The sequence below is a fragment of the Odocoileus virginianus genome, chromosome 30, assembly GCF_023699985.2.
Source record: "Odocoileus virginianus isolate 20LAN1187 ecotype Illinois chromosome 30, Ovbor_1.2, whole genome shotgun sequence".
NCBI lineage: Eukaryota > Metazoa > Chordata > Mammalia > Artiodactyla > Cervidae > Odocoileus > Odocoileus virginianus.
In genome coordinates this window covers 38990402-39015692 of record NC_069703.1, presented here as the reverse complement: position 1 = coordinate 39015692, position 25291 = coordinate 38990402, and the positions used below count along the sequence as shown (strand labels likewise).

The 25291-nt window shown below is 39.0% G+C and overlaps 1 protein-coding gene across 11 annotated transcripts in view; it reads right to left on the bottom strand.

The window, feature by feature from the left end:
• Window positions 1-25291, bottom strand: part of PHACTR4 (phosphatase and actin regulator 4) — a 101104-nt gene that overhangs the window by 42048 nt on the left and 33765 nt on the right. The window contains exon 1 of one of the 11 annotated variants that reach the window (XM_070459020.1): window positions 1994-2298. The exons of 9 other annotated variants lie outside the window; for them this stretch is intronic. In XM_070459020.1, the coding sequence (XP_070315121.1) occupies window positions 1994-2002 (9 nt within the window). In that variant the 5' untranslated portion in view covers window positions 2003-2298. Of the gene's footprint in view, window positions 1-1993; window positions 2299-25291 lie in introns of those variants that run through there. One more of the 11 variants, XM_020909093.2, reaches the window with a different exon arrangement.

Genomic DNA, 25291 nt, shown 5'->3' with positions numbered 1-25291 from the left:
AGTGATCTCTATTTCTTCTTCATAGGTCTTTTTTTTCGCGGCTGCACTGTGCGTCTTGTAGGATCTCAGTTCAAGTACCAGGAATTAAACCCATATCATAGCAGTGAAAACCCAGAATTGTAACCACTAGGCCATCAGAGAAATCTCTACTTCAGAAATCTTTTATTAGGGTTGTTGGTAGGCAGAAAAACTGATGAATGATGAGAGATGAGTCCTACTATTTTTATAGGCAGAAAAGATTACAAATTTTATCTATTGAGATGAAATTTTTTGTCTAGTATTAGATGTTAAATGGGCATTCTGCATAAATATCACCACTCATTAGTCAGTTGTACCTGTTTACCCATTTCTTGCTTTTCAAAGACCTTTCATTTCCATCTCATAGATAAATGCCTAGCATGATTTATATCCTGACTTATTAACAAAGAACTATCTTTGTAGTAGAAACCACAGGAAAATTTAGAGGCCCAAAAGGGAATTGACTAAATTCTGGTGAGTGGTTACCTCTGGGAGCAAAGAAGCCAAATGCTATCATAAGGGAATGTGGGCATAGAAGAGGGGATGGGAGGGAAATATCTCCATTTTTAATTTCATCTCTTAAGATAAGTAGAAGCCCCAGAGGGTCCTTTATATTTTCCTCTATACCCTTTTCTACCTATAAAATATTTCATTAAGAAAAAAAAGTGAGCTACTGAATTGATATGGACTCAGCCCTGGTGAGCAAAGTAAAGTCAGTCAAGTTCTGATTTCAGTTCTAAAACTCTGTGGCTGAATGCCTTACTTTGCAATTGACGTGCCCAAGTTTCAATAAAACATGAAAATTACTTTGTAGGAATTTCGTTTGGCAAGTTCTCAGGGGAAAATACACCTCTAGAAATGAAATTACATTAAATCAAAAGACACATTTGGGACTGTTACCTGTGTTCCCACACTTCATGGCTTTCTTTAAAGTCACTAACATTTTTTATTTCTGGGGGAAAAAAAAAGTAGTCTGGGACTGAACATATTTTATGGTGCTTCATAAACCAAAGAGAAGGTATAAGAAGGTATAAACCTTTTTTAAAAAGTATAATGTCAAGAAATGATTCACAGGTTTTCCCCCACTCTGTTTATATTTAACAACCCTTTAATGAATATCCACTTAAATCCATCTTTTCCACCTTTCCATCTTCATTTTATACAAAACCCCACAATGTTAGGCATATGAGTCTCAGTGACACTGAACTTCCATTTCACTTATATTCTTTGAAACTCTGGCTATACTTACAATAATCAGCCTGGTCTCCAGCTATTTCTGAGACAATAACACTTCAAATGCATAGCACTGACTTCAGAAATGTTTACACCAAGTGTTGCCTTATGAGAAACGGAAACACCAGCACAATGGAAGAAGCTTGAGACTTATTTGAAAATGTACAACTGAGTCTAAAAAATTAACTCAAATCTTAAAAATGGTCCTGTTGGGAATTCCCCAGCAGCCCAGTGGTTAGGATTCTGTGCTTCCACTGTAGGGGGCACAGTGGAACTGGTTAGGGAACTAAGATCCCTCATGCCACATGGCCAAAAAAACAAATCAAACCAAAACAAAACATGTCCTGTTTATAGAAGTCAACAATTCTAGTTCTATACCACATGTATATATCAACAATTCAAGTCCTGTAAAACAGCAGTAAAACACCACTGACTTCTAAACACCATGAGTTCCTGTAGCACTTATTTTCTGCAAGGGTAAGAGATTAACAGATGGTTTACTAGCAATATTATCTTAAAAGTCCAAAAAGATCAAGTAAAACAAAACTATGACTTGTAAATTAATATAACTCAATGAAAAATTAACTTATATTTCTTCATTTACTCTTCACAAAGTGATTAAACATCCTAAAGTTAAAAACATCAAAATCCTCACATTCAAATTCCTATAAAATATTCAACTTCACCTGTAAATCTGCCTTGCCTCTGTCAAGATTTTGTTTCGCTGCCTTCTATTACTCACCAGCTCCATCTGGATTTACCGGTCTGGAGATGTCAGCTTGCCCCATGATTATGTTGTCTGATGTGTCTCACAACAGCAAATCGTCCCGGACCAAAGCAAACTTTTCTTAAATGATAAATCCACATAAGGAGGGGCCGTGCACTCCTCTCTCAGTGTCACCGCCAGACATCAGGACACGGACACGGCACCCGGGCAGTTAATCTGTGGCAGTCTCTGGTTCCCTGTATCCCGCCCGGGCCAGGCACTGGTGGTTCTCACAAATATGTCTTCACGCTGGCTCTCTTCACACAGGAATGCCTGTCATTCCAGAGAGCACACTGTGAAGAGCTTCAGGGCAGGAAGGGGAGGAGACTGCCAACCACATTCTAGTTGCTGAGAGGCACAGCCCTGAAAGTCCACACCTACTTTTCCTGACACTGAGCTGGCTTACAACGTCCCAGACTCCCAGTAACAAAGCGAGACTACCAAAGACTTTAATTTTAATTTAATCACACAAAAAACATCAGGGTTATGCATAAGCAGGCTGATGGGAGCAGAAGTCCACTCGAAGGTGTGTTCTAGACACAGGCTTGCCTCAAAACCAGACCATTCTGACTCTTCACTGCTTGCCCTAAAACTGTATTTCCTACCTGTGAGAGCATACTCAGAGAAGAATGAGATTTGTGTACTGGGAATTAAGAACATTAGGAACAATACTTTAGAACTAAATAGACTTTTTCTAAAAATAAAAAGAAATATATCTGGAAAATCTGGCTTACTAAAATAGTAAAATTGAAATAAACATTTGTAAGATGTTTCATAATACTTCAGGTTTCCCTAGTGACTCAATGGTAGAGAATCCACCTGTCAATGCAGAAGATGTGGGTTTGATCTCTGGGTTGAGAAGATCTCTTGGAGAAGGCAACTCACTCCAGTATTCTTGCCTGGGAAATCCTACGGACAGAGGAGCCTGGAGGGCTTAAAGTCCATGGGGTCGCAAAAGAGTCAGACACGACTTAGCAATGGAACAACAACTTGTAGTACTTCTCTTTCTGCTTAAGTTCAATAATAATCTTGAGGAATCAAGCTTGCTGGGAGAAATACCAATAACCTCAGATATGCAGATGTCACCACCCTTAAGGCAGAAAGTGAAGAACTAAAGAGCCTCTTGATGAAAGTGAAAGAGGAGAGTGAAAAAGCTGGCTTAAAACTCAACATTCAAAAAAAAAAAAAAACTCAACATTCAGAAAACTAAGATCATGGCATCCAGCCCCATCACTGCATGACAAATAGATGGGGAAACAATGGAAACAGTGACAGACTTTACTTTCTTGGCCTCCAAAATCACTGTGGATGGTGACAGCAGCCATGAAATTAAAAGACGCTTTGCTCTTTGGGAAAAAAGCTATGAAAACCTACACAGCATATGAAAAAGCAGAAACATTACTTTGCCAACAAAGGTCTGTCTAGTCAAAACTATGGTTTTTCCAGTAGTCATGTATGGATGTGAGCAATGGACTATAAAGAAAGCTGAGCGCCGAAGAATTGATGCTTTTGAACTGTGGTGTTGGAGAAGACTCTAGAGAGTCCCTTGGACTGCAACGAGATCCAACCAGTCCATCCTAAAGGAAATCAGTCCTGAATATTCATTGGATGAACTAATGCTGAAGCTGAAACTCCAATACTTTGGCCATCTGGTGCAAAGAACTGACTCATTTGAAAAGACCCTGATGCTGGGAAAGAGTGAAGGTGGGAGGAGAAGGGGACGACAGAGGACGAGATGGTTGGATGGCATCACTGACTCGATGGACATGAGTTTGAGTAAGCTCTGGAAGTCGGTGATGGACAGGGAAGCCTGGCGCGCTGCAGTCCATGGAGTTGCTAAGAGTTGGACATGACTGAGTGACTGAACTGAACTGAACTGAGCCCTGCATGCTGCGACAATCACCACAGGCAGCAATGGAAGGGTCAGCCTGCATGCTGATTTTTCTTTCATTCAGATATAACTAATTTACATATAGCCAAATACATAAATATTAAGGATACAACTTAATGAATTTAACATCTGATGGTAAAGGGGGAACTAATAATGTTGAGTACTGTATTAAGGAGCTTTACACTGTCCTGTATCATTTAACTATCACCACAACTAAACAGGAATTGTGAAGAATATATTATTTACCTTATTATCAGATAAGAATACTAAAGATAGTGAGGTCGAATCCTGTGTTTGTCAAAGCCCTAATATTCCTTTAACAAAAGATAGCTACCCCTGAAACTGAGCTTTTAGCTTAAATCTTTGTTCTGCAAACTTAGATTCCAGGAAGATTTCTAGTATCTGGATTTTCCCCTTGCCTTTCACTAGCACTGCTCTTCTTTCTCCATTATCTTATCTCTATTATCTGTGTGTGTGTGTGTGTGTGTTTTAATTTTCTGGCTTTGCTTCGCAGCATGAGTATCTTGGTCCCCCCACCAGGGATTGAACCTGTGCCCCCTGTAGTGGAAATGTGGTGTCTTAACCACCGGACCTTGAAGAAATTCCTTCCATTATCTGCTTTTGATTAAATAGCAAGGGTAAGGAATAAGAGGCTGCCTTCATAGCTCAATCAGTAAAAGAATCTGCCTGCAATGCCGGAGACCTGGGTTTGATTCCTGGGTTAGAGAAGATTTCCTGGAGGATATGACAACCCACTCCAGTATTCTTGCCTGGAGAATCCTATGAATAGAGGAGTCTGGCAGACTACAGTCCCTGGGGTTGCAAGAGTTGGACACAACTCAGTGACTAAACCACCACCAAGAAATAAGAAAATGACAATGCTAAGGCACCAGTAAGAAAAAATGTGTACACTTGGATAAAATCAGTTGTTAGTAATAGTAGTAAAAAAATTATGATATTGACCATTAAAACTGGAAAGAATAAAAGGAAAAATACACTGTAATTTTACATTGAAAGAATGCTCCAACATAAGAGTGTCAAATACCTGCAAAGCTGGCCCTTACATTTATTAGCCTAAAAGCACACCATGTGCAATAGCACCTCTGACTATCGCAAAATGCGGAAGCAAAGGTGGGAAAAACATTCCCCAGCACCTAGCAGATGCTCAACATATCATAGTTATCATCATCATGAAGACAACACAGCATATAGTTGAAGAAGATGAGCTTTGGAGGCAGACTAACATTTTAATTCCAGCTCTATTACTAGGTGTGAACACTAGGCAAGTTACTTCATCTCCCTGGGCCTCAGTTACCTAATCTGTAAAGTGGGCATAACAATACTTAGCAGTACAAGGCAGTAATAAGGATTAAATGACATAAACAGAAATAAAGCACTTTATAATGTGTCTGGCTCATGGAAAGCTCTCAATAAATGCAAGCAATACTCATCATTGTTGTTATAGTGAAAAAACAAGCCAAAAAGGAAAGCTTAGGTCAGGAAAACCCAGCCAAAGTACATGTCAGAAAACCCAGCCATTACCAAAAGGTTAGTCAGAAACGGAAGAGGATGACATTTCTGTACCATGAATCCAGAGAGCAAACTGGAAGAAGCAGGCCAAGGAGGAAATTTGAACACAAGCAGGGTTGGTGCACAGAAACATTAAGCAGATGGAATAACCCAGACGCATGGATTATCATGAATTAGTTCAAACCAAGCACATTAAACACACACACACACACACACACACATACACACAGAGCCCGGAAACTGTACTACAGAAACACACACACATACACACACACACACAGCCCGGAAACTGTACTACAGAAACACACACACACACACACACACACACAGCCCGGAAACTCTACTACAGAAACACACACACACACACACAGCCCAGAAACTCTACTACAGAAACACACACACACACACATACACACAGAGCCCAACTCTACTACAGAAAAACACACACACACACAGAGCCCCACTCTACTACAGAAACACACACACACACACACACAGAGCCCCACTCTACTACAGAAACACATACACACACACACACACAGCCCAGAAACTCTACTACAGAAACACACACACACACACACACACACACACAGAGCCCAACTCTACTACAGAAAAACACACACACACACACAGAGCCCAACTCTACTACAGAAACACACACACACACACAGAGCCCCACTCTACTACAGAAACACACACACACACACACACACACACACAGAGCCCGGAAACTCTACTACAGAAACACACACACACACACACACACACACACACACACACACACAGCCCGGAAACTCTACTACAGAATCTAGTTCATGCTGACAGAACCATACACGAATAGAACAGACAGGGAGTTTCCAAATGGTCCAGTGATTAAGAATCTGCCTGGCCCATAGGGGACATGGGCTCAATCCCTGGATCAGGGAAGATCTCACATACCACAGGCTGCAAATACTGAGCTTGCGCTCTAGGGCTCCACAAGAGAAGCTGCCCCAGTGAGGAGCCCACGCACTCAGGAAGAGTAGCCCTCACCCACCTCAACTAGAGAAAGCCTGTATGCAGCAATGAAAACCCAGCATAGCCAAAAATAAATTTTTTAAAAAAAGAGTAAAACAGATAGATTTAAGGATCCTCATCTCATATGGCTACTGTTTACCATCTGCCAAATTTAAATGACCAGCTTGACTTGGCTCACTGCTAATCTTGGGTATTTGAAAATAGTAATAAACCCAAGGCCTCCAAGGTGGCTCAGAGATCAAGAATCTGCCTGCCAGTGCTGGAACTGCAGGAGACTCGGATTCGATTCCTGGGTTGGGAAGATCTCCTAGAGGAGGAAATGGCAACCCACTCCAGTATTCTTGCCAGGATAACCCCATGGACAGAGGAGACTGGAGGGCTACAGTCCATGGGGTCGCCAAGAGTCAGACATGACTGAGTGACTGAGCATACATGCACAGTAAACTCAAAGATTCAATAAAGAATCTTAGTGATCATCTGGCTCAGTCTCCTACCCTTTATAAAAGAAGGACTGAAGTTTCAAGAGGTTAAATGCTTTGCTCGGAGACAGCACTAAAACCCAAGTCTCCTGATTCTAACTCCAGGACTCACTTTAGTTCTTGTAAAAATGGCTAAGGATATATTTATTTCCTAAAGATAGAATCATTTCCCAAGGAAGTCCATACTCTACAACAAAGACAAATCTCTCAGAAATTCTAATTCTGTCACCTATGTACCAAACCAGACTGAGAAAGGAGTATGTCAAAGCTGTATATTGTCACCCTGCTTATTTAACTTACATGCAGAGTACATCATGCGAAATGCTGGGCTGGATGAAGCACAAACTGGAATCAAGATTGCTGGGAGAAATATCAATAACCTCAGATATGCAGATGACACCACCCTTAAGGCAGAAAGCGAAGAACCAAAGAGCCTACTGATGAAAGTGAAAGAGGAGAGTGAAAAACTTGGCTTAAAACTCAACATTCAGAAAGCAAAGACCATGGCATCTGGTCCCATCATTTCATGGCAAATAGATGGGCAAACAATGGAATCAGTGACAGACTTTATTTTCTTGGTCTCCAAAATCACTGTGGATGGTGACTGCAGCCATGAAATTAAAAGACGCTTGCTCCTTGGGAGAAAAGCTATGAAAAACCTAGACAGCATATTAAAAAGCAGAGACATTACTTTGCCAACAGATGTCCGTCTAGTCAAAGCTATGGTATGGTTTTTCTAGTAGTCATGTATGGATATGAGAGTTGGACCATAAGGAAAGCTGAGCACCAAAGAATTGATGCTTTTGCTCTGTGGTGTTGGAGAAGACTCTTGAGAGTCCCTTGGACTGCAAGGAGATCAAACAAGTCAATCCTAAAGGAAATCAACCCTGAATATTCATTGGCAGGATTGATGCTAAGCTGAAACTCCAATACTTTGGCCACCTGATGGGAAGAACTGACTCACGAGAAAAGACCCTGATGCTGGGAAAGATTGAAGGCAGGAGGGGAAGGGGACGACAGAGGATGTGATGGTTGGATGGCATCACTGACTCAATGGACATGAGTTTGAGCAAGCTCTGGGAGTTGGTGATGGGCAGGGAAGCCTGGCCTGCTGCAGTCCGTGGTGTTGCAAAGAATTGGACACGACTGAGCGACTGTACTGAACTGATATATCAAACCAACAAACGTTCCCTAACCAGCATGTCTCAGTTTCATCCTAACAATGAATATTTATGTTCTTTTTTAAAGATTTTTTTATATGGACCATTTGTAAAGTCTTTATTGTATTTGTTACAATATTCTGTGCGTTGGTTTTTCGGTGGTGAGGCATGTGGGACCCCAGCTCCCTGGCCAGGGACCAAACCTGTACCTCCTGCACTGGAAGGCAAAGTCTCAATCCCTAGACAGCCAGAGTCTTCAATGTTTACTCTGTAACAACAGGAGACAAGTGGGAGAGGGGAAGATACCGGCCCCCCAGGGCTTTAAAATTTAACAATAAGGCCTGGAGTTCATTCTAGTTTTCCATGGGTTATAGTTTAGAAATGCAAAGGCGACTCTCACTTCAACTTTGTAAGAAGTAGACAACTCTCTCTTAAGAGTCACCTAACAAGCTTCCCTTGTAGCTCAGTTGGTAAAGAATCTGCCTGCAGTGCAGGAGACCTGGGTTCGATCCCTGGGTTGGGAAGATCCCCTGGAGAAGGAAGTAGCAACCCACTCCAGTATCCTTGCATGGAAAATCCCATGGACAGAGGAGCCTGGTGCGCTGCAGTCCATGGGGTCCCAAAGAGTCAGGTACGACTGAGTGACTAACACTTAGTTACTTACTTAATAAGATACTTTCTTTTAGAATACTTTTCTTCCACAGATTATTGCCTCAAGGAATGGGGCAAGTGGTTGATTTAAATTTGTGAATCTCTTCCGATTTAGGTAAAGAGCAAAAGAGGCCTTATGAAGTTTAACATGCAAAGGAATCTAAGCTGCAGTTTAGATTTGTGTGTGTGTGTGTGTGTGTGTGTGTGTGTGTGTGTGTGCATGCGGTCATTCAGTCGTGTCCAAGTCTTTGCAGCCCCATGGACTGTCGCCCTCAGTCCCTCCACCCATGGGATCTCCCGGGCAAGAATAAGGGAATGGCAAGCTCATGCTTATAAATTTTAAGTGTAGTCTCACTTGGGTCTCCTTAAGGTATGGTCAAAAGTAACTTACTCTATGAAGGGGAGATGATTTTTTTGATTTAATATGTTTCATTTGTGAAAATGTTATCAGATAAAATTTAAAACTGAAAAAAAAAAAAAGAATATGGGAATGGGGTACCATTTCCTCCTCCAGGGGATCTTCCTGACCCGGAAATAGAACCTGTGTCTCCTGCACTGTCAGGCAGGTTCTTTACCACTGAGCCACCTGGGAAACCCCACAGCTTAGATTTAGAGAGAAACTGAAGCCCTCTAACCAGTCTCACTTATTGAAGAACTGTTTCTAAGCAAACAAGGGTGAGCACTCAAAACCTTCAGTGACATTTACAACAGGTTCGATTCCTGTTGGCCAGCATATCAGACAATAATGTGACGACATGCTTTATATTTTCAACAGTCTACAAGATCAATCAAGAAAGTGTAATGCTTCCATATAAATGTACTTTTATGCTGAAGTATCAGTATAAACTAGATTACCTAGGAGAGTGAGGTCTTCACTATTTCAATCACATTTCCTTCAGCTTAATTCAGCATACCACTTCCTTAAGTTTGAGATGTCTTAAGAAGGAACTTTAGTGAGAGGTTGGGAAGAAAATCACTTTCCTCTGGGAAAGGTCCACCGAGAAAAATTAACGGCTCAAACAGACACATATTCAAATCAAAGACTAATTTTCAACTTCTGGGTATATAATTGAGGGAGGGAGCAGCTTTCTATTCTTTATTCCACCGCCTAACTCTATCTACTCTGGCTGGCTCTGAACAGGAGATCAGTTCAGTTCAGTTGCTCAGTCATGTCCAACTCTTCGAGACCCCATGAACCGCAGCACGCCAGGCCTCCCTGTCCATCACCAGCTCCCAGAGTTTACCCAAACCCATGCCCATTGAGTCGGTGATGCCATCCAACCACCTCATCCTCTGTCGTCCCCTTCTCCCGCCTTCAATCTTTCCAGCATCAGGGTCTTTTCAAATGAGTCAGCTCTTCATATCAGGTGGCCAAAGTATTGGAGTTTCTGCTTCAGACATCAGTCTGAACAGGAGATAACATCCTACAATAACCTATATCTCAAATTCCATGTGAAATTAGAAAGCCCTGTGAGTTACTTGTAAATGCTTCATTGTCTCATCTATTTGTATAAACCTCTCCCTTGGTTTGGAATTTCTTTTCCTTATCCACCTAGGGAACTCCTACTCATCCTTTAAGAATTGGTTCAAATGTTGCTTCTACTATTACAAGCCTTTTCTCAGTTACTCAAGCAGAATTCAAACAAAGATTTACTGATCACTGATTATGTGCCCAGAAATGTGTTGGAACTAAAAACAATAGTTTTTGTCCTTAAGTGCTTATAGTTCAAAGAAATAGGATCTACAATAGAGCATGATAAGTACCTAGGTGCTACACAAACACATACTAGTGGGCGTGGAGGTATCTACTTTCTCCTGAGTGATCAGAGAAAATAATGTGAACTAAGTGACTTCTAAAATCTGAGTTAGTCATAGAAGAAATAACAGAGGTGAGAAATATATCAAGACAGCAAGAAATAACACTGGAAGAGTAAAGAGACAACCAAGACTGATCATGCCAGATATATCACCCTAAATTTGCCAACAAAGGTCTGTATAGTCAAAGCTATGGTTTTTCCAGTAGTCATGTATGGATGTGAGAATTAGACCATAAAGAAGGCTGAGTGCCAAAGAATTGATGCCTTCTAAGTGTGGTGCTGAAGAAGACTACTGAGAGTCCCTTGGATAGCAGGGAGATCAAACCAGTCAATCCTAAATGAAATCAACCCTGAATATTCATCAGAAGGACTGATGCAGAAGCTGAAGCTCCAATACTTTGGCCACCTGACGTGAAGAGCTGACTCACTGGAAAAGATCCTGGTGCTGGGAAAAACTGAGGGCAGGAGGAAAAGGGGTTGACAGAGGATGAGATGGCTGGATGGTTTTACCAACTCAATGGACATAGTTTGAGCAAATTCCAGGAGGTAGTGAAGGACAGGGAAGCCTGGCACGCTGCAGTCCATGAGGCTGCAAAGAATGAGAAACAATTTAGCAAATGAACAACTACAAAAAAAAAAAACAAATTGCAATGATCTTCAGACTTCTCTACTGAGCAGGAACCATGATGTACTGAAACCCTCAATGCTGGCACAACTTAGTGCACAGTGGACATGCAAAAAGTATTCATTAATCTTCAGTACAATGGAAGAAACAGCAGTCCTCAACTTTAATCTTTGTTCATAGCACCTGTAAGTTGAACAAAAAGTTCATTAGGTCTTTTCCGAAAGATGGCTGTAGTAGCACTCAATTGTCTTTAACTTCATTCGAAACAATTTTGTTGGCTTGTACTGTGACAGCTGTTAAATCAGTATGCATTAAAAAAAAATCAGAATTGGCGAATTTTTGTGTAGCCATTTTAATATTAAAGATGGAATAAAAAACAATATTTTAACATATTATGCTTTATTATTTCAAGGAAGGTAAAAATGCAACTGAAACACAAAAAGAGATTTGTGCAGTGTTATGTACAAAGTGCTGTGACAGACTAAATGTGTCAAAAGTGGTTTGGGAAGTTTTGTGCTGGAGATTTCTCCTTGGACGATGCTCCAAGGTCAGGTAGACGAGTTGAAATTGACAGCAATCCAATTGAGGTGTGACTTGAGAACAATCAATGCTATACCAGGTGGAGGACACCTGACATATTCAAAATATCCAAATCAAGCATTGAAAAGTCATTTGCACCAGCTTGATTATGTCAATCAATCTGACATGTGGGTTCCACAGAAGTTAAACAAACAAACAAAAAAACACCTTCTTGATTGTATTTCGGCATGTGATTATCCACTTAAATGTAATGAAAATGTTCCCTTTTTAAAACAAATGAGGAGGGGTGATGAAAAGTGAATGCTGCACAATAATGTAGAATGGAAGAGATCGTGGGGCAAGTGAAATGAACCACCATCAACCACACTGAAGGCTGGTCTTTTTCCAAAGAAAGTGATGCTGCGTATATAATGAGATTGACAGGGAGTCCTTTATTATGAGCTCCTTCCAAAAAACCAAACGATTAACTCTGACATACTGCTCCCAATCAGATCAAATGAAAGTAGCACTCGATGAAAGGCATCTGGAATTAAATCAACAGAAAATGCACAATCTTCCATCAGAACACAAGACCATGTTTCTTTGATGACTAGGCAAAAACTGTTACAGCTTAGCTGGGAAGTTCTGATTTATCTAGACATTGCACCTTTGGACGTCCATTTATACCGGTCTTTAGAAAATTCTCTAAATGGAAAAAAATTTCAATTCCCTGGAAGTCTGTAAAAGGCACTTGGAAAAGTTCTCTGCTCAGAAAGATAAAAAGTTTTGAGAAGATGGAATTATGAGGTTGCCTGAAAAATAGCAGAAGGCAGTGGAACAAAATGGTGAATGTGTTGTTCAATAAAGTTCTTCTTGAAAATGAGAAATGTGTCTTTCAGTTTCACCTAAAAACTGAAAGAGCTTTTTGGCCAACCCCATAGTAAACAAAGGCAGTTAAGGTGAAAAGTATCACAGATGAAGGATGGAATAAATATAAGGACTACAGACTAATCCATCATTTCAAACAATCTTGAGAATTGCTGTGAAACTCTCAATTCCATGGGGGAAAAAATGGCATCTTACGATGGTTTTTGAGAATTTACTGGTTTGCAAGTGGTAACAACTTTCAAAGAAGACAAACATGTCAGGTAAATGTTTACATAGATCCTCATATAATCACAACTGCTAGGCTCAAGCAGAAAGCACGTCTACCTCAAGTGAACTAACTGGAAGAACAGGCTGAAAGACAGAGGCTAAAGTTAAGGGGAAGCCACTGGTACTGCCATCCCTGACTCCCAGTAACACCACTTTCTTTCTGTGGCTTGCTCATTGGAGGCAAAAAGTGAATACCCTGCCATCTATTCTACATCAAATACGGCAACTCTTGTCCCTTGCCTGCCCCCACTCCCAGAAGGCTGCATGGTTTACCAGAGAGAAAAGCAAGGTTTTGGAATTATATATATGTAACTATGTAAAATTTCAGCTTTTCCACTTATTGATTAAGAGACTTTGAACAAGTTACTTAACTTATATGATATAGAGATAATTATGCAGAGCTTTTGTGAGGATTAAATAAGAGAAATCTCTAAATTATTAGTCTGATGATTGAAGGTGCTTAATATATTTGGCTTCTTCTTGCCCCACTTATGATTCTTTACATATTTAAATGATCCCACAATGTTTACATTTAAGCATCACAGTTTCTTAAAAACTGGGAGCGGTTCTGATGTGCTTCTATATCACCAAGGCTATATATATGACAGGCATGAAGTAATGTAATGTTTACAAGCCTACAATATGTTGGACTGTGTTTATGGGAGAAAGAAACTGAAATTATGCCAGCAGGACTGCTTTCAGATCCATGGAACAAAAGACCTCAGGCTAGGGAATTGGAGCTATTGAAATTCTTTTTGTTTTCTCTTAAAGTTTTTTTTTTTTTTTCCCCCAAAGACAGTAAGTACTTAAGGGTGCCCTAGTGGTCAGGAGATGTTTCTAGATTTGAGAGTTAGTTATAAAAATTAGAGTGAACAGGGAAGTTTCAGTTAAGAAAGAAAAAGGGCTTCTCTCTGCCTGGGTTAAGGAACTAGGTAGGTCTTCACAGTATAGCAGAGTCAGTGGGAAAGGTAAGCCTAGAGGAAAATGAGAATTAGCTGAATGGAGATGAGCGGATGTGGAAAAAATAGTTGAGCAAAAAGATTCACAAGTTGTGTGGATGAGGGAAAAAGGGAAATAAGAAGAGGATACAAATGACACTGATGAAACATTAACCCACTATGTGACATTAGGTATTTGGATCAAATTAATGCCAAGCTTCCTAAGAGTTCTGAAATTCTACACCAGAGTCAAACTAATGACTTAACCAATTCAGTGTTCTGTTTCAAATAATGGTCCCAAGAAACGTTTTATTACAGAGAACAGCAGCCATGGTGCACTTAATATAGCTAATCCAACTCAATGCTTGCATAGAATGCAAAATAAGTGCTTAATGAATTGGGGTATTATTATCGGGAGGCTACAATTCTCATTTATTCCTCCCACAAATATTTCCTGAGCACCTCTAAAGTATTAGGTATTGTTCTAGGTGTTGGAAACACTGCACTAGATACAAAGAGGGAAAAATCTACACCTTCTTTCTAGTGTGTTAGATGGTGATAACTGCTATAAAAAAAATTATTCCGGGAAAGGAAATAGGACAGGCTGAGAGAGAGGGAATAAATTATAAACTGTGCAAGCAGAAGGGCCTCATTGGGAAGATGATATGTAGAGGCCTTTGCAACACATTCTTCAATTAATGTATTAAAAATAAATACTAATTTCAACTATAATTGCAGCTATGGTTTTTCCAGTAGTCATGTATGGATGTGAGAGTTGGACTATAAAGAAAGCTGAGTGCTAAAGAATTGATGCTTTTGAACTGTGGTGTTGGAGAAGACTCTTGAGAGTCCCTTGGACTGCAAGGAGATCCAACCAGTCCATCCTAAAGGAGATCAGTCCTGGGTGTTCATTGGAGGACTGATGTTGAAGCTGAAACTCCAATACTTTGGCCACCTGATGCAAACAGCTGACTCACTGGAAAAGACCCTGATGCTGGGAAAGATTGAGGGCAGGAGGAGAAGGGGATGAAAGAGGATGACATGGTTGGACGGCATCACCGACTCAATGGACTTGGGTTTGGGTGAACTCTGGGAGTTGGTGATGGACAGGGAGGCCTGGAGTGCTGTGGTTCATGGGGCTGCAAAGAGTCGGACACGACTGAGCGACTGAACTGAACTGAACTGAATGACTGGTCAGTGAAGTAAGGGTTATCAAATGGGCTGGTCAGTTCTCAAATACTTAAAAGATATGCTAATGCTGCGGTGCCTTTTACACATGATTATTTATCTACATTAATATTAATACATTTATATTAAACACAATTTGTAGTTCAGTTTCTCAATTGTATTAGCTACATTTCACACATGGCTATCACACTAGCCAGTGCAGATCTAGAACATTTCCATCACTGCACAAAGTTCTATCAGACAGGGCGAATCCAAAGGATTTTTAAAGCACATTTATAAGTCTTCCACTAACAACAAAACACAGTATTTCATCAGCATGTAGTATCTATTTTCCATTCCACCAACTACTAAACATCAATTACTAAAGGTAGTATACTCTGAAGAAACACTGACAGTTTAAAAAAGTTTCCTTTTATTCAGTTACAAGCTATTGAGCTATTTATACTCACAATCTTTGATACTCTTCCTTTAACAGCTGAATTACTATTTCCTTTCCTAGTAACACATAAGTAAAGCCTTTGACTATTAATAACAAGTTAAAGCCTAAAGAAGGATGGTTTTATCTCAGTGTAAAGATCTATGTAGAATTATATCCATTTGTTATTGCTTGAAAATCAACAACCTCCATCTTACTGAACATCCATTTAATATTCTTTCTATTCCAAATAGTACTTTTTTCATGTAGTTATAGTGAAAGTGATTGAGAAATCTTATCTTAAAGACAAAAATATTTTATAAAACCACATAACATCCATAAAAATGAAGTCCCAAATGGCCTCTACTAAGGAACCTGGAGGTATCAATGATGTGCAGAAACCAACCAGTCAGAAATGAAGGCGCGGCCCATCACAGGGCCTTTGGGTGTTCTCAGTAAAGCGGCATTCACTGCTGACAACCCAGAGAGATGACTGAGCCAGGATCACTTCTCTCCGTCCTGCTCTCTCTTTCATAACTCTCAGTTCTTTGGCCCTCAGTTTCCTTCTAAGACAGTAAGAAAGAAATCTAATTACCAATACTCAGCCACATATCCAGTGGAAATACAATTCATGCCTGATGACAGCTGTAACATCTGTAACAGTTATTCAGAAATTTCCAACAGGAAATCTTAAACATTCTTTTCCAGTACATGTGCAGGAGAATACATACTTCATCTTCTACTAAATAAAAATTCTGAGTAATGAACACCTGGTTACACCATGAGTCAACAGTAATTCCGCAAAAGAACAAGGGTGACGATACAAATGGTGTTTCTATCAAACTTGCTCCATCCAGTAATTCAATGTACTTTATTCTGTTTTCTATGTAAGAAATATCCATCTCTTTTATACCATTTTCTCTTCCCTCAAAACTCTCAAACTTTCACAACCACAGAACATAGGAGGAGAGGCACTGAAGGAAAAATTGCTTTAATCTATAATTCTAAATTCAAAGAGAAGAAGTGTTTTGGATTACACATACCTTTGCTTCTAAATCTTGTTTTTTAAAAAGTTCAATGGTGAAACATGTTAACACTTTAGGGAAACAATGCATGAGGTCATAGGAAATAGGAACAAACTGTCATCTGATAAAACAATGAGACCAATCCTAGATTTTTAGTTGTTAAGTCGCTAACTCATGTTTAACTCCCTGCAGACCCCATGGACTACAGCACGCCAGGCTTCCCTAGACTTCACCATCTCCTGCAGTTTGCTCAAACTCATGTCCGTTGAGTCGGTGATGCCATCCAACCATCTCATCCTCCGTCTCCTCCTTCTTCTGCTCTGGATCTTTCCCAGCATCAGGGTCTTTCCCAATGAGTCAGCTCTTCATATCAGGTGGCCAAAGTACTGAAGCTTCAGCTTCAGCATCAGTCCTTCTAATGAATATTCAGGGTTGATTTCCTTCAGGATTGACTGGTTTGATCTCTTTGTTGTCCAAGAGACTCTCAAGGTAATTCTTCAGCACCACAATTCAAAACCATCAGTTCTTCAGCACTCAGCCTTCTTTATGGTCCAACTCTCACATCCATACATGACTACTGGAAAAACCACAGCTTTGACTATATGGACCTTTGTCAGCAAAGTGATGTCTCTCTGCTTTTTAATATCCTGTCTAGGTTTGTCATAACTTTTCTCCCAAGGAGCAAGTGTCTTTTAATTTAATGGCTGCAGTTACTGTCCACAGTGATTTTGGAGCCCAAGAAAACAAAATCTGCCACTGTTTCCACTTTTCCCCCATCTATTTGCCATGAATTGATATGACTGGATGCCATGATCTTCATCTTTTCAATGTTGAATTTTAAGCCAGCTTTTTCACTCTCCTCTTTCACCCTCATCAAAAAGGCTGTTTAGTTCCTCTTTGCTTTCTCTCTTTAGAGCGGTATCACCTGCATATCTGAGGCTGTTCATATTTTTCTTATCAATCTTAATTCCAGCTTGTGATTCATCTAGCCTGGCATTTCTCACAATGTATTCTGCATATAAGTTAAATAAGCAGGATAATAATATACAGCCTTGTCCTACTCCTTTTCCAATTTTGAACCAGTCTGTTGTGCCATGTCCAGTTCTAACTGGTGTTTCTTGTCCTGCATACAGGTTTCTCAGGAGACAGGTAAGGTGGTCTGGTATTCCCATTTCTTTAAGAATTTTCCACAGTTTGTTGTAACCCACAGAGTGAAAGGCTTCAGCACAGTCAATGAGGCAGATATCTTTCTTTAGAATTCCCTTGCTTTTCTATGATCCAAAAGATGTTGGCAATTTGATTTCTGGTTCCTCTGCCTTTTCTAAATCCAACTTGTACATCTGGAAGTTCTCAGTTCACATACTGTTGAAGCCTAGCCTGAAGGATTTTGAACATTACCTTGCTAGCATGTGAAATGAGCACAACTGTACAGTAGTCTGAACATTCTTTAGCATTGCTGTTCTTTGGGACTAGAATGAAAACTGACCTTTTGCAGTCCTGAAGCCACTGCTGAGTTTCTCAAATTTGGTGGCATACTGAGCACAGCACCTGAAGAGCACCATCTTTTAGGATTTAAAATACCTCAGCTGGAATTCCCTGCTCTGCACCAGCTTTGTTTGCAGTAATGCTTCCTAAGGCCCACTTGACTTCACACTCCAGGATGTCTGGCTCTAGGTGAGTGACCCCACCACTGTGGTTATCTGGGTCATTAAGACCTTTTCCGTACAGTTCTTCTGTGTATTCTTGCCACCTTTTCTTAATCTCTTCTGATTCTGTTAGGTCCTTGCCATTTCTGTCCTTTATCGAGCCCATCTTTGCATGAAATGTTCCCTTGGTATCTCTAATTTTCTTGAAGAGATCTCTAGTCTTTCCCATTCTTTTGTTCTCCTCTATTTCTTTGCATTGTTCACTTAAGAAGGCTTTCTTATCTCTCCTTGCTATTCCCTGGAACTTTCTTATCTCTCCTTGCTATTCTCTTGAACTTTCACTTCTCTTTTTTTCACTTCTCAGCTATTTGTAAGGTCTCCTCAGACAAGCATTTTGCCTTCTTGTTTAACCTTTCCTAGTTTAACCTTTCTGAAAAGCTAATCTCTATTAGGATTACAGAGTCTATAAAAATGGAGCCACCAAATAAAATCTTTCGAGAGGCAAATTTGATTATTGTTTTTTCATCCTAAAAATAAAATAATGTCTTTTGTTGAAAAAGCCCTAAATCAAACAAGATCCAATTAGCTATTAAGTATTTTACCCATTTTCATCCTGTTCCCAGACCTAGGCACCAAGAGCCTTCAGAATACCAGCTATCCTAAAACCCAATTGCCAATAACCAAATTTGCTATGTTAATTTGTAGTGAATGAAAAAGAAAAAAGATAAAATGATTCTTCTGGGATTTATTCAATTGGGCCAAAAATCTTCTATATCCTTAAAAAAAAATCTTATAAATCTTCCCAGTCTGACATAATTTGTGAATCACAGCGTTCTAAAGTGACATCTTTTATGTGTGTTTGGGACACTAATAATTTCCTTCTTACCTGCCTCAGTTTTGTCCCTTTCTGATCTAGTCTCGACAGCGGTGCCACTTTGACCTTTATAAAAACACAAATCTGACAGGGTTCTTCAGTTTATGAAAAATACTTCGCCACCGGGCCCAACGCCTTTCCTTTTAGATTATGTATTTGTCTTTCTCTCCCTTCCCTCAGGATGACAGTCTCTAGGTGCATCCATGCTGCTGCACCAGCGCCTCATCTTTCTACCTCAACTTTTCTCTCACCACTCTCCCATGGCTGCTGTCGTTAGTCCTATTCCAAACCACACGGAATTCCTCAACTATGACATGTTCGCCCAGGTCTTCCTACCGATGCATTTGCTGTTCTAGCTGCCTAAAATGTCCTTTCCATCTATTTCTTAATCTGGCTAACTCCCACTCCTACAAAATTCAGTTTATGTACCACTTCTTCTAGGAAGCCTTCCATGAACATCTACCTTTCTGTACTTTAGATTGAATTATGCACCATTCTTCTGGACTTCAAAGTCACTTTGGTTTTTTTTGTTTTTTTTTTCAAAGTCACTTTGTACATACCTCTACATACAGGGGTATAAATCATTTTTGTTATAATTACCCACATATTTTTCTCTCTTACAGCAGAAATTGTCTATATATTCTCAGCAAGTAACATACTTCTCAGGATACAGCAGGCATTCAATAAATATATTTTTTTAAATGGAGGGGGACAAAGGGAAAAGTAAGATCTTTCACTAGTTTAGCCTCTAAGTGTCCCTTTCAGGTTATGGAGTATTTGTGTTGGGAAACATGCCAGGCCTGTAGGTACTGAACATATAATAATCACTGAACAGTTTTGACAAATGATAAACAGGAAAGAAAAAGACATAATTGAGATTATCTCGCTAGCTTGTATTACATGTTATTATAAATTCACTTCCATAGACACAGCAACACAATCTTTTCATTATTGTTGCTTTTAGATTTATAAAAAACATTAAAAAAAAAAAAGCTCAGCTTTTCTTCTAGTTCCTAAGAGAAACACAAGGACTAATGTAGCGCCATGCCGTGCCATGCTAAGTCGCTTCAGTCATGTGACCCTATGGACTGTAGCCTGCCAGGTTCCTCTGTCCATGGGGTTCACCAGGCAAGAACACTGGAGTGGGCTGAAAGGAGCACTACCAGTTTCTAATCACTCAAAGCTGATTTCTGGTCTTTGCTTCTTCTCCCCGTCATTCCTGTTTCCTGGTTTCTGATCATTTCACTAAATGGGGCTTCCCAGGTGGTACCAGTGGTAGAGAGCCTGCCTGAGAAGGCAGGAGATGCAAGAGACACGGGTTTGGCTCCTGGGCGGGGAACAAACAGCAGCCCACAGAGCGCCTCCGGCTTCCTGACCTCTCTGCTTCTCTGCTGCGCTCGCTGCTGCTGCTCAGATGGTAGAAGTCTCCATGAAAAAAAAATCAAACAGAAATTACACTACCGAAAGTGGTTTACTGTTACATATGAACATCTCTAACAAAAGATTTGATGAAAAAGAAAGCTGAAACTCAGGGAAGATAAATTAAGTTCAACTTCTTTGCATTCCTTCTCCCCATTCTCTCCGGATAACAACAACTAGCATTAATTGAGCATGTATTATAATGCCAGGGACTATTCTAAGCATTGAGTTTTGTCTAACGCTCACAACAAGCCTATAAGAAGGATACCATTTATTATCCCCATTTAATAGTTGAGGAAACTGAGTCACCCAGGGGTAAACTTGTCCAAGGAGTTCATAGCTAATAAATGGCAAAGCGAGGCTTCTTATCTAAGTAATCTTCATATCTAAACAGTAAGCATATCTAAGAGGGTGTAAATCTCCACTCCCAACTACTACTAAACAGACTTTGAATTCACACAATACCTCCTCGGTGTCAGATAAGAACATTTATTTTTAACCTCAGAAAAATTTTAGGAGATAGTATTTTAACAAAAGTAAAATTCAGGTACAGAAGGTTATGTCAATTGCCCAAAATGACAATGTTAAATTGAAAAACACCAAAAATTCATTCTCTTAGCTTATTTCTGATATTTTCCAGTATGACACCTACAAGAATGATGTTTCTTATGTCAATATCAATTTTAAAGGGATTTCTTAGAAAGTAAGTGAAAGGTCTAGAATAAAGAAAAGTTGACTATATGGGAAAGAACCATTTCTACTACTCCTCAAACCAAATCTAGAACAAAAATACTTCAGTCCTAGTCTTTCATGAGAAACCCAAATTTTACCACCATGTACCGTCTACCCATACTACCTAAGGTACTTAGGAAATCCCTAGTTGTTCCTATTTTGTCATGTTCACCAATTTTTCCTGTTAGATTCAAGACAAAAATAATAAGACAAACTCTCCTTAAAGTCATCAATTCTAAAGTGTTGAAAGAACACAGGTATAGAAAAGGCAATGTTAATGCTATAAAGCAAATTTTGTTTTAACAATTTCCTTAAGTACAAGTCGCGCTGAAAAATGTGGCATAAAAAAAATAATAAAGAAAAATGTGGCATGAAATTCCAATAACACAATTATTTTTATCTACATAAAAAATTCATTCATCTGTGTAGCATTAATAGTTTTTAATCTCCTCTTTGAGTGCTGAAACTGTATTTTATTGTTTTTTTTCCCCCTTTCATGGCAGCTAGGGTAATGTGCCTAAGAAAATTTATTAAATGAATTAATGAATCATTCAGCCAGCCAAGCAACCATCCATCTACTTTTTCTCCTTCTGATTGGTTAGGGTATGTTTTAAGTATGACAATAAATCATCAAGCAAAACTAAGTGGACTTCATTGTTAAATGTTAAGCTACTGGCCCTGGATGCATTATGAGATTATAACTAGAAGTAACAAGCACACCCCAAAGTGCTTCACCCCAGCCAAGAATGTCTTTCCTTTGCTGTCACTTTTCTCTTTTACTATTAAGACATAATTCTTACGGGTTCTTGCTACTCAAGCGCTTTGATTATTAAGCTCTGGACTGAAAAGGGAAAGGATGGGGGTGGGGATTGAGAGTGCGGCAAAATGGACAAAACAAAGCAGGCAGATCCATCTGCTTTACAGCATTTAAGTTCTTTTAACAGATCCAAGAAGAAAAATAAAATATACAATCATCAAAAGAAACCTTAATAAGAAGTTTTAAGATGTTTAAACAGTCAAGTAAAATGTAGTATTTATTTAATCTTATGCAGTGAAATGAAGGAAAGCTATAGCTACAGACTACAATCTGATATGATGTCACTCTGGCCAGCAATGGATACACACTAGTATGATGAGGAAAAAACAAAACACCAGTCTTCAACGAGGAACTGAAGGCCATTAACACCATCCACAAGATAGTCCATTATGCTACTGTCCCCTTCTTTTAATGGAAGCCTCCGTGAGGGGGTGTATATGTGTGTGCACATGTGTGTGTTCTGGACTCCAATGATGTTTCAAATTGCAATCCTGTAAAACCTATCCTATCAAGTCAAAGCTCTATCATGAAAGGCCATTTTTAATATGATAGAACTCTAGAGGCCCAAAAAGCCAACCATTGAGGTTGTTTTGAAACTAATGGTCCCCTGTCTAATGAGAAACGTTCGTACTAGTTTTACTTTCAATTTTTAAATCTCACTGATCACATGTAATCTGAATTTGAAGTATACTTGAGATTTTTCTTTTTGCCATGCCACGTGGCTTGTGGAATCTTAGTATCAACCACGGATTAAACCCATGCCCCCTGTGGTGGAAGCATGGAGCCTTAACCACCAGACCCCCAGGAAAGTCCCACTTATCACTGATTATTAAACCATAAAAATTTTAAGAACTTTAAAGTTTTCTTTAATAAAAGTAATACACACTTTTAAATGGGAATATGCTAATATGCTGTGCTGTGCACACTGCTCTTTATCAAGGTAAATAGTTAAGGAGAATGAGGAATATTCTCTTAGATCTTAAAATGACTATGATAATAAATACAATGTAGAACTGGTGCAAAAACTGACAGTTCAACAGAACAGACTATATAATCCAAAAAATATACTTGAGACCTTTTAAAACTTAGCTTGAGCAAAATGGCATCATAAATCAATAAAAAAGGGCAGACTAACACTATTTCTTACTAAGATCATTCATAGGTATTTTATAATTTTAGTTGTAAATACTTTCAAATCCCCTTGGTTTTTAATATACTTATTCTACATATATAAAAAAATTTTAATGATTCATTTTTGAACACTTAATTTGCATTTAGTCAGCCATTTTACTGAACTCTTTTTCAGTTGATTCTTTTGGGACTATTTTTCTAAAGAGAGAATAATATTAGCCAATAAGTATATACATATTCTGTTCATTACTGGAACCATATCTCTAATGTTGCTCATCTTACTGTACCAAGAACCCTCAAAATAATGTTAAATAAAAGTAACAGTGGGCGTTCTTTTCTTGTTCTTGCTCTAGCAGACATTTCTTCAGTATTTCATGGTAACTGCAGTAGTGTCTCTTGGTTTCACATAGCTGTTCTTTATTAAAGGGTTATATATTTTAAAAAAAGGGTTATATAAGCACATTATAAAAGAAAAGAATGAACTAAAAGGATATATACAACATTCATGTTATGGGTTGTCACTGAACTATAGTGGTAAAAGGAGATTAGATCTAATTTTTATAAAACATGTCCTAATGTTACCAATTTTAAAATCAACTGAGTAAAAAAAAAAAAAAAGATGGAGCAAAAAATGTGCTTGCTATTTTTAAAAAAAAAATTTTATTTATTTATTTAGCTGTGCCAGGTCTTAGCTGCCATGTGTGGGAGTTTTCACTGTAGCATGTGGGATCTAGTTCCCTAACCAGGGATCGAACCTGTGCCCCCTGCATTGGGAGTATGGAGTCTTAACCACTGGGCCACCAGCAAAGTCCCTAAATGGGTATAAGATCTATCTTTTTCTCTATTGTGGTTGATATAGCATTATAACTATCTGCTTCTTCAAAATATGAACGAAATATTTTGTGTGTTTTACCTTTTTTATCATGCCTATTAGTCTATATGGGATTTTCATATATTGAGTCACTTTGGCAAATTATATTTCCCTAAAAAATTACCTATTTCATCAGGAATTTATTAATAAAGGTGTCAAAGTATTCAGGGGACAATGAAGAGTATTTTCAACTTCACACCATATCCAAAAGTTAACTCAAAAAGAACCATTGACCTAAATGTAAAACCCAAAACTATAAAACATTTTGAAGGAAAAACAAAAATACCTTTCTAATCTTGAGTTAAATAAAGATTTCTTAGAAGACAAGTAACCTTAAAAAAAATAAACTGGACTTCATCAAAGTAAAACACCTGCTAATAAGAGAAACCACAGGCTGGGAAAAAACATTTGTTTTTTTTTTTGGAAAAAACATTTGTAATAACACTTATAAAGAATTTATATGTGGGCCATGTAAAAAACATTCACAACTCAAAAAAATAAGCCAATTTTTAAAAAGAAGATTTGAATAGATATTTCATCAAAGAAAAGATATGAATGGCAAATAAACATATGAAAAGTTACTCAATATTATTACTCAAGGGAACTGCATATTAAAACCACAATGAGATACCGCTATACACCTATTAATTATTAGACTGGCCAAAATCCAAAACACTGACAGCACCAAATGCTGGTGAAGGTGTGGAGCAACAGGAACTCTCATTCACTGCTGATGGGAATGCCAAATGGTACAGCCACTCAAGACAACATGGGGTATTATATTGATTTATTTTGGTTGTGCTGGATCTTGGTTGCTGTGCACAGGCTTTCTCTAGTGTCGGCGAGCACAGGCTACTCTCTAATTGCAGAGCACAGGCTTCTCACCGTGCTGGCTTCTCTTACTGAGGAACACAGGCTCTAGGGTATGGGGGCTTCAGCAGTTGTGACACACCAGTTTAGTTACCCCACGGCACATAGAATCTTCCCGGACCAGGGATTGAACCCATGTCCCCTGCGTTGGCAGGTGGATTCTTTACCACTGGCCCACCACGGAAGTCCTGGGAGTTTCTTTAAAAAACTAAACATACCTTTATACTTTCTAAGTATGGCACCCCTTGGTATTTACCCAAATAACTGAAAACTAGTGTCCACACAAAACCTACACACAGATGTTTATACCAACTTTATTCATAACTGCCGTAACTTGGAAGCAAACTGATGCTCTTCAGTAGGTAAAAGGATAAATAAGTCACAATACAGCCAAACAAAGGAATATTTTTTAGTGCTCAAAAGGAAACAGATATCAAGTTACAAAGACATTGGAGGAGCCACAAATGGATACCACAAAATGAGAGAAGTCAATCTGAAAAAAAT